General features: G+C 33.2%; 3 protein-coding genes and 1 non-coding gene across 5 annotated transcripts; 1 reads left to right on the forward strand and 3 right to left on the reverse strand.

Annotated features, from left to right (window-relative positions):
- Positions 1-593: 593 nt before the first annotated feature.
- On the forward strand, positions 594-5,241 carry LOC130796983 (uncharacterized). Of its 2 annotated transcripts, none has more exons than XM_057659449.1 (9): positions 594-801; positions 1,499-1,648; positions 2,025-2,239; positions 2,563-2,633; positions 2,709-2,874; positions 2,990-3,143; positions 3,837-3,995; positions 4,699-4,787; positions 4,912-5,241. In XM_057659449.1, exons 1-9 carry the CDS (start codon positions 594-596, stop codon positions 5,002-5,004), a joined length of 1,305 nt encoding a protein of 434 aa, XP_057515432.1. In that variant the 3' UTR covers positions 5,005-5,241. The 2 variants fall into 2 exon arrangements, with proteins under 2 accessions (XP_057515432.1, XP_057515440.1); XM_057659457.1 differs by having other exon boundaries at positions 4,729-4,787.
- Positions 5,242-6,185: 944 nt separating this feature from the next.
- On the reverse strand, positions 6,186-7,060 carry LOC130796999 (uncharacterized). The gene has a single exon (XM_057659467.1). It carries the CDS (start codon positions 6,873-6,875, stop codon positions 6,330-6,332), a length of 546 nt encoding a protein of 181 aa, XP_057515450.1. The 5' UTR covers positions 6,876-7,060; the 3' UTR covers positions 6,186-6,329.
- Positions 7,061-8,048: 988 nt separating this feature from the next.
- On the reverse strand, positions 8,049-8,119 carry TRNAG-GCC (transfer RNA glycine (anticodon GCC)). Its single transcript has one exon. It is a non-coding gene; the product is annotated as a tRNA-Gly (tRNA).
- A 1,230-nt stretch (positions 8,120-9,349) lies between these two features.
- Positions 9,350-14,183, reverse strand: LOC130797009 (protein trichome birefringence-like 12). The gene is made up of 4 exons (XM_057659479.1): positions 13,447-14,183; positions 10,738-10,866; positions 10,306-10,555; positions 9,350-10,169 (listed from the first exon to the last, which is right to left on the reverse strand). The coding sequence occupies exons 1-4, from the start codon at positions 14,004-14,006 to the stop codon at positions 9,891-9,893; spliced, it is 1,218 nt and encodes a 405-aa protein (XP_057515462.1). The 5' UTR covers positions 14,007-14,183; the 3' UTR covers positions 9,350-9,890.
- Positions 14,184-14,198: the final 15 nt, after the last annotated feature.

A 14,198-nucleotide genomic window follows, 5' to 3' on the forward strand; every position in this document is an offset into this window, starting at 1 on the left:
ATGTGCATCCTGTGCTACAACACAGGACCTGACATTAGTGGGGCCTCTAAAATTATTCCAACAGCCCACATACTTTGTAAAAGGAAATACAAAATTAGTCCAACAGCTCAACTAATGCACTGAGAATCAAAGTTAAAGATATCTTCATCAGTCTAAAATTATTCCAACAACCCACAATATGAGTTTTTGATTATAAGGGAGCCTCATTTTGGAATTGGACAGGGCCTCCGAAATGTTTAAGACGGCCCTGAATTTTGGTGTGTCCCATGTAATCTGCACCCCTTTATTCGAACATGTGGTACTTGCTCTCTAGCTAAGATAAAATTCGATTATCTCCTAATTAGTATCCTTGCATAACTTTAATAAATGTTAATATAGAAACCATTGAGGAATCTTAATTTTCAATGTTATCATACATTCAAAGCATATTTGATATTTGTAATGGCATCCAAGAATAGTTTTAGATACAAAATAATACAGATAAATAAATCTCCACAATACAAAGTATGGTATCTTTTTAATAAGAATTCTTGCTTTTATGTTCTTTTATTGTGAATGTGTAAAATGGAATATAGCAGCTTCATTTGACATCAATGGCTGACACTGCACCTAACAGTAACACTACAGAAACTGCTGATGCTTCAGCTTCAGCTTCAGAGTGTTGCTATACATACGACGTCGTAATAGTAGGAGCTGGGATAATAGGATTGAGTATTGCTAGGCATTTTTTACTCCATTCTTACCTCTCAGTTGCCATTGTTGATGCTTCTACTCCTTTATCTTGTGCTGCAACTGGTGCTGGTATGTCATAAACAATGTTACATAATTCACTAATTAGTTCGCCTTTTGAATTCGCAATTCGCTTAAATTGACCCAAAAATGGCTCAAAACTGACCATAATTGGTCATAATACTTCCTCTATTCTAAAGTTTTGATTTTCTGTGACTTATTGTGGGTCTTTAATGAATCATGTTAAGAGTTAGTTGTAGGATGTAGGTTGTTGGTTGTTTGTTTGTTCGACTAATTAAAAGTATTAACTATTTTTGTTGTATTTTAAGCTAGTTGGTTGAGTCGGATATTTACGGGATATTTGATAAAATTAGTTATTGGCTATCACAGCTAGAGAATAAGTTCAACAAGCCAAAAGCCAACCAGCTTAGCCTTTTCATAGTTTTGGCTTCAAAATATTGTTGTTCAAGATATTATATTATATCCGAAATTCATTATCCAAGTGAACACTTTTAGTTTTAACTATCAAATCTTATTCTAGCCCAAATTCGATTTAATCTGATCTGAATCCTAATTAGCTGGAAACATGCCATCTTTGTGATATGGAGTGGTCCATGATAAGGGTAATTAAGTCTCGTATTAGCTAGAGATAGTCCTTGTTACAAACTTTTTATGCATCATTATACCATAACCATTTATTATTCTTGTTGGCAATTGTTTGTCTAATAGGTACTAATTACTGACAATGAATATACATAACCATTTGTAGGGCAAGGCTATTTATGGATGATAAATAAAACTCCAGGAACTGCTCTCTGGGACCTGGCTATGAGAAGCCATCAACTATGGCAGATGTTTGTTGATACTTTACAAGATCAAGGCATTGATCCTCTCCAAACAGTTGGTTGGAAGAAGACAGGTCATTTATCAATAAGCTTTATTTATGATTTCCTGGTCCCTAATGAAATTAACCTGTGTTACATATGAAATGAGTGTCAAGGAACCAACTAAACCAAAAGCTTAAGTTAATGGTTGAGGCCCTAGAATATGTTATATATACTAACACGGTTGCTCACACGAAGCCCGCCCTTTGGACTGGAATTGTGGATGCAGCATAGGCCCTCCTCATACCTGGCGTTAAATATTCCACTTTAAATGAGGAGGTCGTGACCTCTTATATAGTTGGCTCTGATACCATGTCAAAGAATCAACTCAACCAAAAACTTAAACTGACGAGATGTGGATAATTTGGGTATATTTATGTGAATAGAAGTGACTTCGTGATGTCTCAGCAGGGAGTTTATTAATTGGTAGAACCAAGGAAGAATCAGATCACCTGAAAGAAAGGGTGCAGCAACTAGCAGCAGTAGGACTCAAAGCAGAATACTGGCCTAGTAATAAATTACTGCTTGAAGAACCAGAACTTGCTGTCAACACTGAAAGTTGTGCTGCCTTTTTGCCTGAGGATGACCAAATTGATGTGCATGGAGCTGTTAGATCTATTGAAGAGGTTCATTTCTTAGTTTCAATTTACAAGTTATTTAAAGCTATGTTATTTAGACTTGAGAACTCGTATCCGACATGGGTAGGTGTCAAAATAGCTTTTTGAATTTGCAATTCACTCAAAATAGCCCAAAATAGTGCAAACCTGACCATAATTCGCGCGATTTGCGAAGAAGTTATCGAATCATGTGACACCGGTATGTGTCTTAAGTGCCAAAGCTGAGACAGATACTTGAAGTAAAATGGAGAGTCCGAGTAACATAGGTTTAAAGTGAGCTTATAATTTATTTGCCATTAATGATATTGCTTAAATTTGTGTGGTTTTGTTAGGACAATAAGTTCTTCATACCACTTAACAGATATGCAGAGTTTTACGGTGATGCAGCTGTATGTTTATTAAGGTCAGGAAATTTAAACATCAGTTATAATCCAATATTTTTACATGAACTGGAATTAGCTTGATGGTTTTTATGCAGATCAAGCAAGGATGGAAAGATTGATGGGATCAAGACTAATAAAAATAACATTTTGTATGCCAAGAAAGCCATTGTTGTTGCAGCTGGTGCATGGACTAGATCATTGATGAACAAATTAACTAAAGATCTTGATGTCAAGATTAATGTTCCTGTAGAACCCATGAAGGTAAAGAGTTAGACCATGTTTGCTAATCTCCTCCCAAATCGTAGATCGGAAAAGGCGAATTTCAATTGGTTTTCAAAACGAATTAGGTGTGAATTATGTTACATTGAATTTGCAGGTTTATCTACTTGTGTTTGAGAATTTGAAATCCATACTTACACTGAATCATGCAACTATGGAAGCTGGTTATGTAAATTACCAAAGAACATCAAAATCAGCTGATTCTGTTTCAATGACTGCAGCTTTTGATGCAAAGGGAAATCTTCTAGTTGGTATAATTATAAAAATGTTTCTTTTCATGTTTTACGATCATGTTTTGATCAACAACATTTCATCACATCAATGCCAATAAGTGTGTGTATGCATTCTCATTCTCAATCATCATCTATATTTAGATACGAATTCAGAATACTAGTATAGGACTATAGGGTATGTCGAACACTAATCACTATACATGTCTTGAATCAAATCGGCCAATATTCTATTGTTTTAAATGTTACCGTCAATGAACCAACTCAACCAAACGTTTAAGCTAACAATTGAGACCACAGGAAATGTTATATACTATAACACGCCCCCTTACACGAGAACCCATTGGACTAGAAGTGCCGAATATTTGTTTGAATCTGTGACCTCTTATCAGTTGTCACGCTGGCTTCTAATAATATGTCAAGGAACCAACTCAACCAAAAACTTAAATTGATGGTTGAGGTCCAAGGATATGTTATATACTCTAACAGTTACGCAATTTACATTAATAGGGTTTTAATCAAATGATCCGGGCATGCCCTAGGAAGGCTTATACTTAGATTTCTCCCGTCTATATTACTAAAGATCGTATACTCATATCTTACACGATTATTTATATAAGTGTGTGACTTGTCTTAGAGCACCAGAGATGATCATTACCAAGTTCTATGCTGCAAGATGATGAATTGTTTTGTTTTGTGTATGTTTTGCATCAGGGAGTAGCAGACAATTTGTTGGGTTTGATAAAGAGCTAGACATGAATATTGTAGAGCAAATATGGGGTCGTGTTCAGGAGCTTTTCCCTGCTCTGAAAAAAGTCTCCTTGGAAAGTCTAAGCCAAGAAATGAAAATCAGAATTGGATTTTGTCCTTACAGTAAGTTTTTATCAGAAACAGAACATTTACTTAGTTCTTATATACTTTCATTTTCATTACCAATGTCTTTAAGTGGCTCCCACCCGTTAAACATATTTGTTTGCATAGTTATGGCTCCAATTATTGAGGGTCTCTAATTGTTCCTGTCTAAAATCGGGGCCTTCGGGGGTCCCTAATACTAGTCCGAAAACAATAATGAAATAGAGGGATACCTTGGTGGAAGGTGGTTTGAGTGGTGAAATTGTTGGTGAGGCGTGAAACTGCTATCTACTCCATGCCTTCAAGGTCTCCATAAAATGCTCCAAAGTAGGCCTAAGAGGGGTCTCCGGTGGGCTCCTCCGTGGTGTTAGGCTGGTGGTCTCCGAGAACCTACAGGGAACATCATCACCTCGGGTAGTCCCAAGGGGGTGCCTCCCAACGCCCAAGTTAGTACCAAAGTATAAAATAAATGTGTTTAGTTTAGAGAGAGGAGTGTGTTTGATTTTGGCCAATACAGTCAAAAGTCACCTACCTACAAATGACTCCAAGGGAAAGTATATAAAGAGAATATGAGAGAAGCTTCCTCTAACTTCAGTGGGCTATCATATTTGGGTCTGAGTCTTAATAATAAATCATATAAAATAAGAGGCATATTTTTTGTACAAACAAGAATTAAGATTCTTTACATTTTTGTTGTTGTGTGGATTGTGTATTATGAATGAAGCGCCTGATGGAATGCCGATTATTGGATCAGTTCCTTCCATGCCAAATGTGTATCTTGCAACTGGACATAAAGATGTAGGAATTAGCATGGTAAATCCTCTTTTATGTATTGATATTAAGAGATATATCAAAAAAAAAAAAAAAGATATTTAATATTATATTGCATTATGAAATTTTGAAGAAATAATTTACATATTAATATGTATATTTTCAGGCACTAGGTACAGCTGAATTGATTGCTGATATGGTATTGGGAAAGTCCTTGGAAGTTGATCCTGTCCCATTTGCTGTGGAAGATCGATGTTGATGAATATGTGATGGCATTGTTGTGATACTAATTTAAAAATCTCTTATCTTGAATAAATTGAATTGTGATTTAAGTCCATATGATTGATGATCCAACAAAGGTTCATATCATTAATTTTAATGTTTTTTATGTCTTCTTGTTTTAAGTCAAAATAAAAAACTGCTATAAATATCATTTTTATTGTCTTTCGTTTTTTACCTTTTTCTATATTATACAATATTATTGGTAACTTATCGATCTATATTTCTCACTAGTCAAACCAGTCAACTTCTACTACCAACAATTGAAAGTTGTTCAAATGATATCTTTCAAAACATATTATGTCTTAAACTTCTATTTTTCAATTTAACTAAAATCTCATAAAGTATAGTATAGATGATTCCAACTAGACATGTCAAATTAACCTAATTTGACATTGATTTAAAATCTAACCGAAAATTAATGGGTTATGATCTATTTCGTCTCGTAACTGGGTCGAAAAAACCAGAAAAAACTAGGTTAAACTCATTTGAAACTCAAACACACCGTCTTCACACCTTTTGAATTCCACGTCAGCATTCTTAGTTCCACGACATTATTAGTTGAAATTCACCAATTTTCAATCAACTTTTAGTGGTTTAATATTTTTGTTGTAAACCTGTGATATATTATATTTTTATATAAAAATGTCTTTTAAAAATACTCCTATATTTTTATACATAATACAATCATGTATAGAATGATTAGTCTTTTTCCTACAAAGACTGTAATGTACATCTAATCTCTAGAATTTTAAGCCCTTCAACTGCCTTATTGTCTCTTAATATTCTTAATACAACAGTTGATCAATGTATGCAACTGATCTTGTGATTTGTGAGTTCCTATGAGGATTCTAAATGCCCTCTATTTCTCTTGCATAATGATTCATTCATCAGAAATTTCATGGTTGGAACAATTTTAGTTCAAATTGCTCATTACTTATTTACGTGAAATTACATATAACGTTTACCATCAAGCATCAATCAAAAACAATCTATCAAGCATCAATCGAAAACAATCTCTATTATCGTACAGTCCTCCCTCCCAAACCCCACCCTACATGGATTCATGGAAGATCAACAATAATTGTGCATATTAAATGGACTAATCTCAAAATCTCATAAACCCAATAGGAAAGAAGAGGAAACTGTAATACAAAAATATTTGAGGGCAAAAAAGAGAAATTTAATTGATAATCAATATTTCAAATAATATCTACAAATTAGGGGAAAATTGAAAACCCTAAACAAAATTCGTATTCCCCCTAATAATCGAAATCAAACAACTCCTTCAAACTACTATTAAACCTAATGATCTGATGAAAACCCCTTTATTATTTTCTTCAATGTGGGAAGAATTGCATCAGAATTAGAACTAGAGTGATCTGAACTTTCAATCTCCTCAGAATCCTTAAAAACAAATTCATCAATCAAACCTTTAACAGATTTTGGTGATAAAGGATGAAAATTCAAACCCCAATATGAAATAAACTCTTTAACTAAACCCATTTTTTCATCAGTACTAAAATTCTTCCAATTGTTCTTGACATCTTCTGGGTTCATATCAAGGTAATTGCAAAGATCAGAAAAAAGTAGTTGCTTACTCCTTTTCATTGCGTTTTCTCTCTCCTTAGACTGAGTATTTAATCTGTGGACTTCTGCTGCAAAATCTGAAGCTAATTCTGCATCACTGATTATGTTGTTGGGTTTTCTAGGGTTTCTGCCATGGCTGCAACAGAAAAAGGTTGGGGTTTGAGGATGACAGAAGACAGAAACAAGGGTTTTGGGGGATTTTTGGAAGTAGGTTAGATTCGGGAGAGGAAGATATGAAATCGGTGAGAAGGAGAGAGACATCGATTAAACTGGATTTGAATATGTCGTGATTTTTCTGGGTTTGGAATACAACGATGAATGAGTTAAAAAAAAACTTAAAATTGTGGTTATTGGTAAAATGGGGATGAATGATAATGACATCAAAGAGGATGAAAGCCGAAAGGAATATATCCGATAAATTCAAGCCAATTATTGAACGGCTTCAATTAGCCTATGCACAAACACAAAAAATTTTACAAAAGCCGTCTACTAATGAACTAGTCCAAACTTTAAAATAAAAAAATTAATTTTTACTTTAAAGTATCAATTCTGATATCAATGTGATTAATTTTAACTTAAAGTAAATTAATCAATTAAAATAAAAAAATTTAATTTTGACCTTAAAGTAAATATTAAAATGAATGTCGATACTATATCAAATTTTTTTAAAAAATTCAGATTAATAAGATGTGAGACTGTGAGTCGAATGGAGTTCAACTAGATATTTGAGTCAAATCAAAAATTAATATGGCTAATTGAAGTACTTATTAATCTTTATCAAACTAAACTAGATTTTGGAGTAGATCTAAGCTACTATAGATCTGTAGAACAAAATTATTAACAAACTTAACATTTTGTTGTGTCTCTTAAAACACTTCCTCCGTTCTGAAAATACTCGCTAAATAAGGGTATTTTTACAGTATTTATCGTTTAAGCTTATTTTATATATCGCGACTAATGTGTAAGAAAAAATATAGTCAAGTGGGATTTTGTTTGAATCGCCTAATCGCATACTTTCATAATATTAAGTTTTAATAATTTTAAAATGTGTATATTTTAATATATAAATGATCAAAATAACACATTGGATTGCGTAAAAAGTTAAATGTAGCAAGTATAGTGGAACGGATGAAATATTTAGCAATACTCATATGAAAAAATTGTTCAAAATAAACTAACTATAAAAAATGTCACACGGTGAAACCCACTCATACAAGAATTTGTGAATGTTCAAATATCGGATAAGGTTCAACTCATAATAAACTAATGACTCCATTGCAATTATGAATTGACAAAGACATCAACTAAATTCAAATATCAAACAGTAAGAGAACTTGCAAAAAAAAACATTAAGAAGCTCAGATGCGCACACCAGCTTTCTTCTGGTATAAAACATCAGTGAACACATTCAACACAGTGAACACAAATATATTTTGCACCAGCCGGGAATCGAACCCGGGTCTGTACCGTGGCAGGGTACTATTCTACCACTAGACCACTGGTGCTGTTGTGAACCATCGTTTACTTTCATAAATATGGCTATGCTTTTTCTTGCAAGTATTCTTTTGTCATTTTTAGTATGACTAAGGATTATAACCCGGTGAATCTCAATGATAATCTTTATCATTTAATGTTATAGTGGATATATTATTTTATTAAATAATAAATTTAATGAAGAAAAAATAGAAATCATAAACATTTAAAAAATATTAAAAGAAGGTTAGTGGAAAATATGTGGAGATCATAGAGAATATAAAAATGAAGTTAGTAGAAGATATTTGGGGATAATAAATATTATTAAAATATTAAAATGAGAATGAACAAAATTATTTTTGTCCAAAATTTGCGATGTAAATAGAAATAATCTTTAGGAAACAACAAATAAAACATTCTAAAATGACATTGAAAACTTCTTTAAGAAACGGAGGGAACATCATTTATCATTGGTAAAGATTTCACAAAATAACATTCCTATAATTATGATCATACTATTTAATAATTTCATTGTTAAATAACAAATGACAGTCTAACAGCCATTTGTCAAATGCGGTAATTTTATTGGTCAATTGAATTTGACGTGGCAACAATAATTCCATATATAATTTACAAAAAAAAAAATACATATGTAGAAAAATATTAGATTGTATTATTATCAAATAAATTCCTTATATAACAATTTTATCCGAGGCTTTATTTTATCTTAAAAATAAATTTGTTAGAACAATATGACCAATCTTTTATTGCAATCAATTTTATTCTTGTAATAAAATATCAAAATATAATTATAGGCATAATAATTGACATAATCTTTTAAATTAATATGTTTTATTTGACTAATTTCAACATAATCTTCATCTATTATTTGTTCTTATTTTAAATATTTTTGAAACATATGTCTAATTAACTATATTTTTTTGTTGGAAAATATTTCTTAAATTAAATAGACATTATTTTCATCAAACATAAATGTAATTTGAAAATGCTTTTTTAAATCAAAAAAATTGATATTTAATTTGGAAAACTTTTTATCATCTTTTAATTTAGCTATTTAGTAAGTGTTTTTTTAGTTAAGTTTAATTTGTGATTACATTAAATTTTGTTATAGCGATATATTAAATGACATTATTATTTAAGGTTTTTACTACATTTAATAAAATACACATTAATATATATTTAATTAATTAATACCCAAACTATAAGAATATAATAAAAAAAAAGAAAAGAAAATAAGGATAGAAAATATATATACTTGCATCTTTATCTTAATAAATTTACGTTTAAATATAGTTTCATACTAAAAAAATACCGAATTACATTTTTGAAGTCATAACAGAATAACAGTATGCTGTTAGTGTAGCCTACGAAAATGCCCTCTTCAACAACCCTACAAATGAATGTCTTTACATTTTCTGGGTAACATTACAAAAATGTGATTTCAATGAATGAATGTTCTGAAGTCTAAACATATAAACCATTTAAAGACAAGTGTTCTACTGCTAAAAAGAACTCTGCAACACCACAACCCAGATCTCAAATGAGAATTAATTCTTCTGCTCAAACACGCTTCAGTCCATGAAAGTGAAAGCCGTATGCCAAAATGAGGAATATTTCAGATTGCTACATCTTTGGACATCGTTGACATGATTAATACCTGATTGATGAGACTTTGAATCTGCTTGTGAATTGTGATTGCATGCACCTTATGAAAATTGATGCAGTGTCGCGAATGATTGAACTGCTTTTGTCAAAAAAGTTCACAGTTTTCACGTTTATCGCTCAATCCTCAAAATTGTAGCGAATCAATTCCGACAAAATGTCAACCCAAGTGTCGGGAACACCAGGAAGGCACCAATGCATGCAGTCTTGGCCCCATATGGAAACCGCATCCTTCTTTCCTAGCCAAATACCGGGATGAGCATCTGCTCGGTATTCACTTAAATGAGACAACTCGAGGATTTGAATGTCGCTTCCTTGTAATGCCTTTTCAATCTCTTGATTAAGCTCTCTCGCTTCTTTGTTGACTCCATTGTTAACGGGATCAAACCACAAGTCAAGCTATATGGGTATTAGTCCTTCGAAATTCCAGGCAAGGTAAAATGGAACCACAAGAATGAATGAAGACGGTAAACATAAACTCATTTAAACAGCAGCTCAATTGTCATTGTTAATCAAGACCCGTTAGAATTTATACCTGTGTGTCTTGAAGAGGCTCATCAAACAAGCAACTGCCATTCTGATTCCACTCTCCGCCAAAAAAGTGTCTTGGTGACTGCAACCGCCAAAACTTAATGGTCGTACTAGGTACTTCCTTCTCTATGTATGAAATCATATTTTTCAAGACAATTCTAAGCCCGTCAAAAAAATCAAGGGCGGGAAGAATAGGCTTTCCGTTTTGATAGAACACAAGAGGCTTCTCTTTCGGGAATTTATGAGGACCCCACCTAATCAAAACAAAATTTGGTGAAACAAATCACGTTATTAAGAAGAGGCGGAGAAAAATAAAAAAGAAAAAATGAAAAAAAAAAAAAATAAAATGATGTAATCAGCAACACAACAATGTCAGAGCCTTAAATAATATTGTATAAAATCTAAACGGTAGATAGATCAGAAAAAATGGATTTACCAATGGCCAGTATTAAAGACAAGGACGTCATAAAATTTGGTGATCTGGACCCAATCATCAGCAGGAATATCGACATCTACCCTGTAAATGCCTTTTAATCCATCCTGGTCAGACTGTTTTGGCTGCCACCTACATTCCGTAGCAGTCAGTAACACTTTAGGATATAAGATATACTTTTACATCGTATTGTTACTATACAAAAAAAAAATAATGTTTTGATAGTTAAAAAAAAATGACCGCCTATAATCAATCGCCAATCAACCATTAAAAGAAAAAGTGAACCAAGAATTTAGGGTTTCACTGCAATTATTGACCCTAATTGACATTCACATACACAACACATGTCAAGCTAGGGCATATGTTCGAACATTCTCGAGCAAAAATCGCGCATATTTACCAGCATCATTTTAGCACGTGGCCCAGCTCATAGGCAGCAAGAGCAATCAGAGATAATTATACAGAATCAGTGAACAACCAAACAAGTAGTACATGCACAGCTGAAATCCTTTTCGCACTAACATGATGTAAACAGGTCAATTAATCTGCATCATTCTAAAGCAAAATTATGTAATAAGAGCCTAAAAATGGCATGTATTTGAAAGTCAGTTACACTAAAAACTTTTGAGGTAATGTTTAGTTAGAAATTAAGGAAAGGGGGTCAACACTCAATCCCTCCCTCCCCAAACACACACACACACACACACACAAAAAACCATCTTGGACACTAATAGTTCACTATTACTTTTATTTTTCCAAATGCTCCCCTACCCACCCTTGGAAGTTATATCCAGTGTAACATAATTCGCTTTTTTTGATTTGCAATGGGTGAGGAGATTAGCGAATCATGTGACACTAGTTATATCAATGGTTATATTTCCTACCGGAAACTGCGTTATATTTCTACAATCAACAAGGCTAAAAGTTTCATAATTTCTGATAGTAACACAACTGAACAGCAAAGCACCATAACTGTGAGGGCATTTGGTTCAGGAGAATTTAGAGAAGAAAAGGATAGGATGCACTCATTTCCCTAGGCGGATGTTTGGTACTTGGTAGGCTACTTTTCCAATTCTCTATCCCCACTTTCCTTTAAGTAGTTCCCTTATTTCCCTATGTATTAAGTGCCAAGGGAGATCAGAGCCTCAGAATCTTAGAGGGAGAAAGAGAAGAAAACTAAGAAAACACATCATCACTGTTAAGACCTTGAAGAGTTCATAGTTCCCACGGAAGTACTCCTCCGTCCCACTAAAATTGCTACATTTAACCCTAAAACCTCTCACATAAAAGGTCACATGAAGCAATATAAATGCAACAGAGGATCACTTGACTCTAGATCCTAGCAAACACAATTAAGGGCTCCATTTAACCACTGCCCACTAGTTTAGCGTTGAGAGAATCATAAATGATAGTGATAAAATCCAGTAGTCATCACATAATCAAATTTACTTGCCACTTTCTGCCCTTGAAAGTCACACCATTATTTAATTGCATCCAATTCTTCACAGGCATCCTAATTCTTGACAAGACGATATTTCTCAACTATACCCTCCATCCTCTAAAAGACACACATTGTCTCAATTTCATAAATTCCACACAATCTTGAATCTTCACAAACATCCTAGTTCTTAACAAGACAATAAATCAAAAAATGACATCTTTCCTCTACAAGTCACACACACATGCTTCAGTTGCAACTTGCAAGTGCTTCACAACCATCCTAGTCCTTTGCGAAACTAATTTACTTAAATATACCTTAATTCGTACAAAGTCAATCATAAACATCAAATACGTAAGTATAAGAAATATCAACATATAAATTAAACCCTAATGGCATGTCCCACAATTCTTCGTATGTCACCCAACTTAGATTTTTAGCTTCATATCACAATAAAGGTTCATATTGCAGATATTAACTACTTATGCAACGAGAATTCACTCAATTGACTGTAAACCACATCTACATCCAGTGTCCAGTAAAACATCCAACATCAGCAGTGATAACCAAAAGTCGGTCATAGTAAGAGAGGACATGTATCTTGGTAAGGTTAGCTGGCATATAGCTAAATCATAGTGTACATCGGATATACATTCAAGAAGGGACTTAAACAGATAATGGTAAAAAACATCCAACAATAAAAACACACTACCAATTTTAGCCACCAACCAAAATACCATATGGCTAGATCATTATTTTGTATGTCAAATCCAGCATTTGACAAAAAAGAAAGATTTGTAAAATCTCATGAAACTTGCTCTTCATATATTTCAAAATTAGGTCCTTCCTGTGCTTAAATGTTGCAAGAAACAAACTCAATATATATACAAATGAGAAAAAAAGAATCAATCTTGCATCATACAATTGTCATACTACATGCACATGAATCAAGTCACAAACTTTATCTCTTCATGAACCACTTAAGTCAGACATTTTAAACACATTTTACCAAAAAGAAAACAATCAAAGTTTAAGAAGTTTTCCTGGTCATTAGCAACCAAAACATGATAAGCAATAGTGACAAACTAACAAGAAACCAACTAAATGTATACATGAGAGAAAAGCATCAATCTGCATCATACAATTGTCATATACATGCATATAAATCAAATTACAAAGAACATCTCTTGATGATCCACACAAGTCAAAACCAAACAATGAAAATATATAATAGATCAACAAAAAGAATCAATCAATGAGAAGGAAACTCTTACTGGTACTTAACAAGCAAAACAGCTCTATGATAAGCAACAGTGACATTATACTTGGGAAAATAAGCACCTCTCCAAGAACCCTTTTTTTTCCACTTTTTAGCTCCAATATCAGCAACCCTCAATACACAAAGAAATGAAACCAAAAAATTTTCATTCAAAGAGTCCCCAACAAACCCAATATTTTTATTTCTCATAATACCCAGAAACCTAAATGGATCAATTTGGTTCAAACTGCAATTTTCAGGCTCCCATTTCCAAGAATTAATTGTACCCATTTTCTCCCTCTTGTTTTTAAGGCAATTCCAGGCATTTCTATGAAATGGGCAAGATTCATCATACAAGGATTTGTGATTTGGATCAAAAACCCAGTGACCCTTGAAGAGATTACAGTGATTATAAATGGAGGAAAAGCGGGAATTTTTGTGGGGTTTGGATTGAGATGGTGAGAATTGTTCGGAAGGGGAGGGAGAGGGTATGGAAGAGTAGATGTGTAGAAGGATTAGAGATGAGATTAGTAGAAAAGTGCAGAGTTTAATGGAGTTGTTTGAAGGCATTTTCATGGTGATTTTGTTAGCATACGAGAGTGGCGGGATCAGCCATTGATCCAGGGGTCGGACGGGAAGTCGGTGATTAACTGATTATAGAGATGAGAGACCGACCTTTTTTTTAGTTCAGGCGACTTGTTACGCTCAAAACTTGAAACTAGTACCACTAGAATGTAGATCAATTGGCTTTAGATAGTTGATCCTTTG

This window comes from Amaranthus tricolor, chromosome 1 (assembly GCF_026212465.1).
Source record: "Amaranthus tricolor cultivar Red isolate AtriRed21 chromosome 1, ASM2621246v1, whole genome shotgun sequence".
In the NCBI taxonomy this organism is placed as follows: domain Eukaryota; kingdom Viridiplantae; phylum Streptophyta; class Magnoliopsida; order Caryophyllales; family Amaranthaceae; genus Amaranthus; species Amaranthus tricolor.

What these genes read in the sequence shown, in the direction of transcription:
- LOC130796983 (XM_057659449.1), top strand. Translation starts at nt 594, where the DNA reads ATGGCTGACACTGCACCTAACAGTAACACTACAGAAACTGCTGATGCT. An exon ending in AATTGGATTTTGTCCTTACA is followed by an intron (nt 3,996 to 4,698) that starts GTAAGTTTTTAT and finishes TTATGAATGAAG; the next exon opens with CGCCTGATGGAATGCCGATT. An exon ending in AAGATGTAGGAATTAGCATG is followed by an intron (nt 4,788 to 4,911) that starts GTAAATCCTCTT and finishes GTATATTTTCAG; the next exon opens with GCACTAGGTACAGCTGAATT.
- LOC130796999 (XM_057659467.1), bottom strand. Translation starts at nt 6,875, where the DNA reads ATGTCTCTCTCCTTCTCACCGATTTCATATCTTCCTCTCCCGAATCTA.
- LOC130797009 (XM_057659479.1), bottom strand. Translation starts at nt 14,006, where the DNA reads ATGAAAATGCCTTCAAACAACTCCATTAAACTCTGCACTTTTCTACTA. An exon ending in GTTTTGCTTGTTAAGTACCA is followed by an intron (nt 10,867 to 13,446) that starts GTAAGAGTTTCC and finishes TACGGAATGTAG; the next exon opens with GTGGCAGCCAAAACAGTCTG. An exon ending in AGCCTCTTCAAGACACACAG is followed by an intron (nt 10,170 to 10,305) that starts GTATAAATTCTA and finishes ATACCCATATAG; the next exon opens with CTTGACTTGTGGTTTGATCC.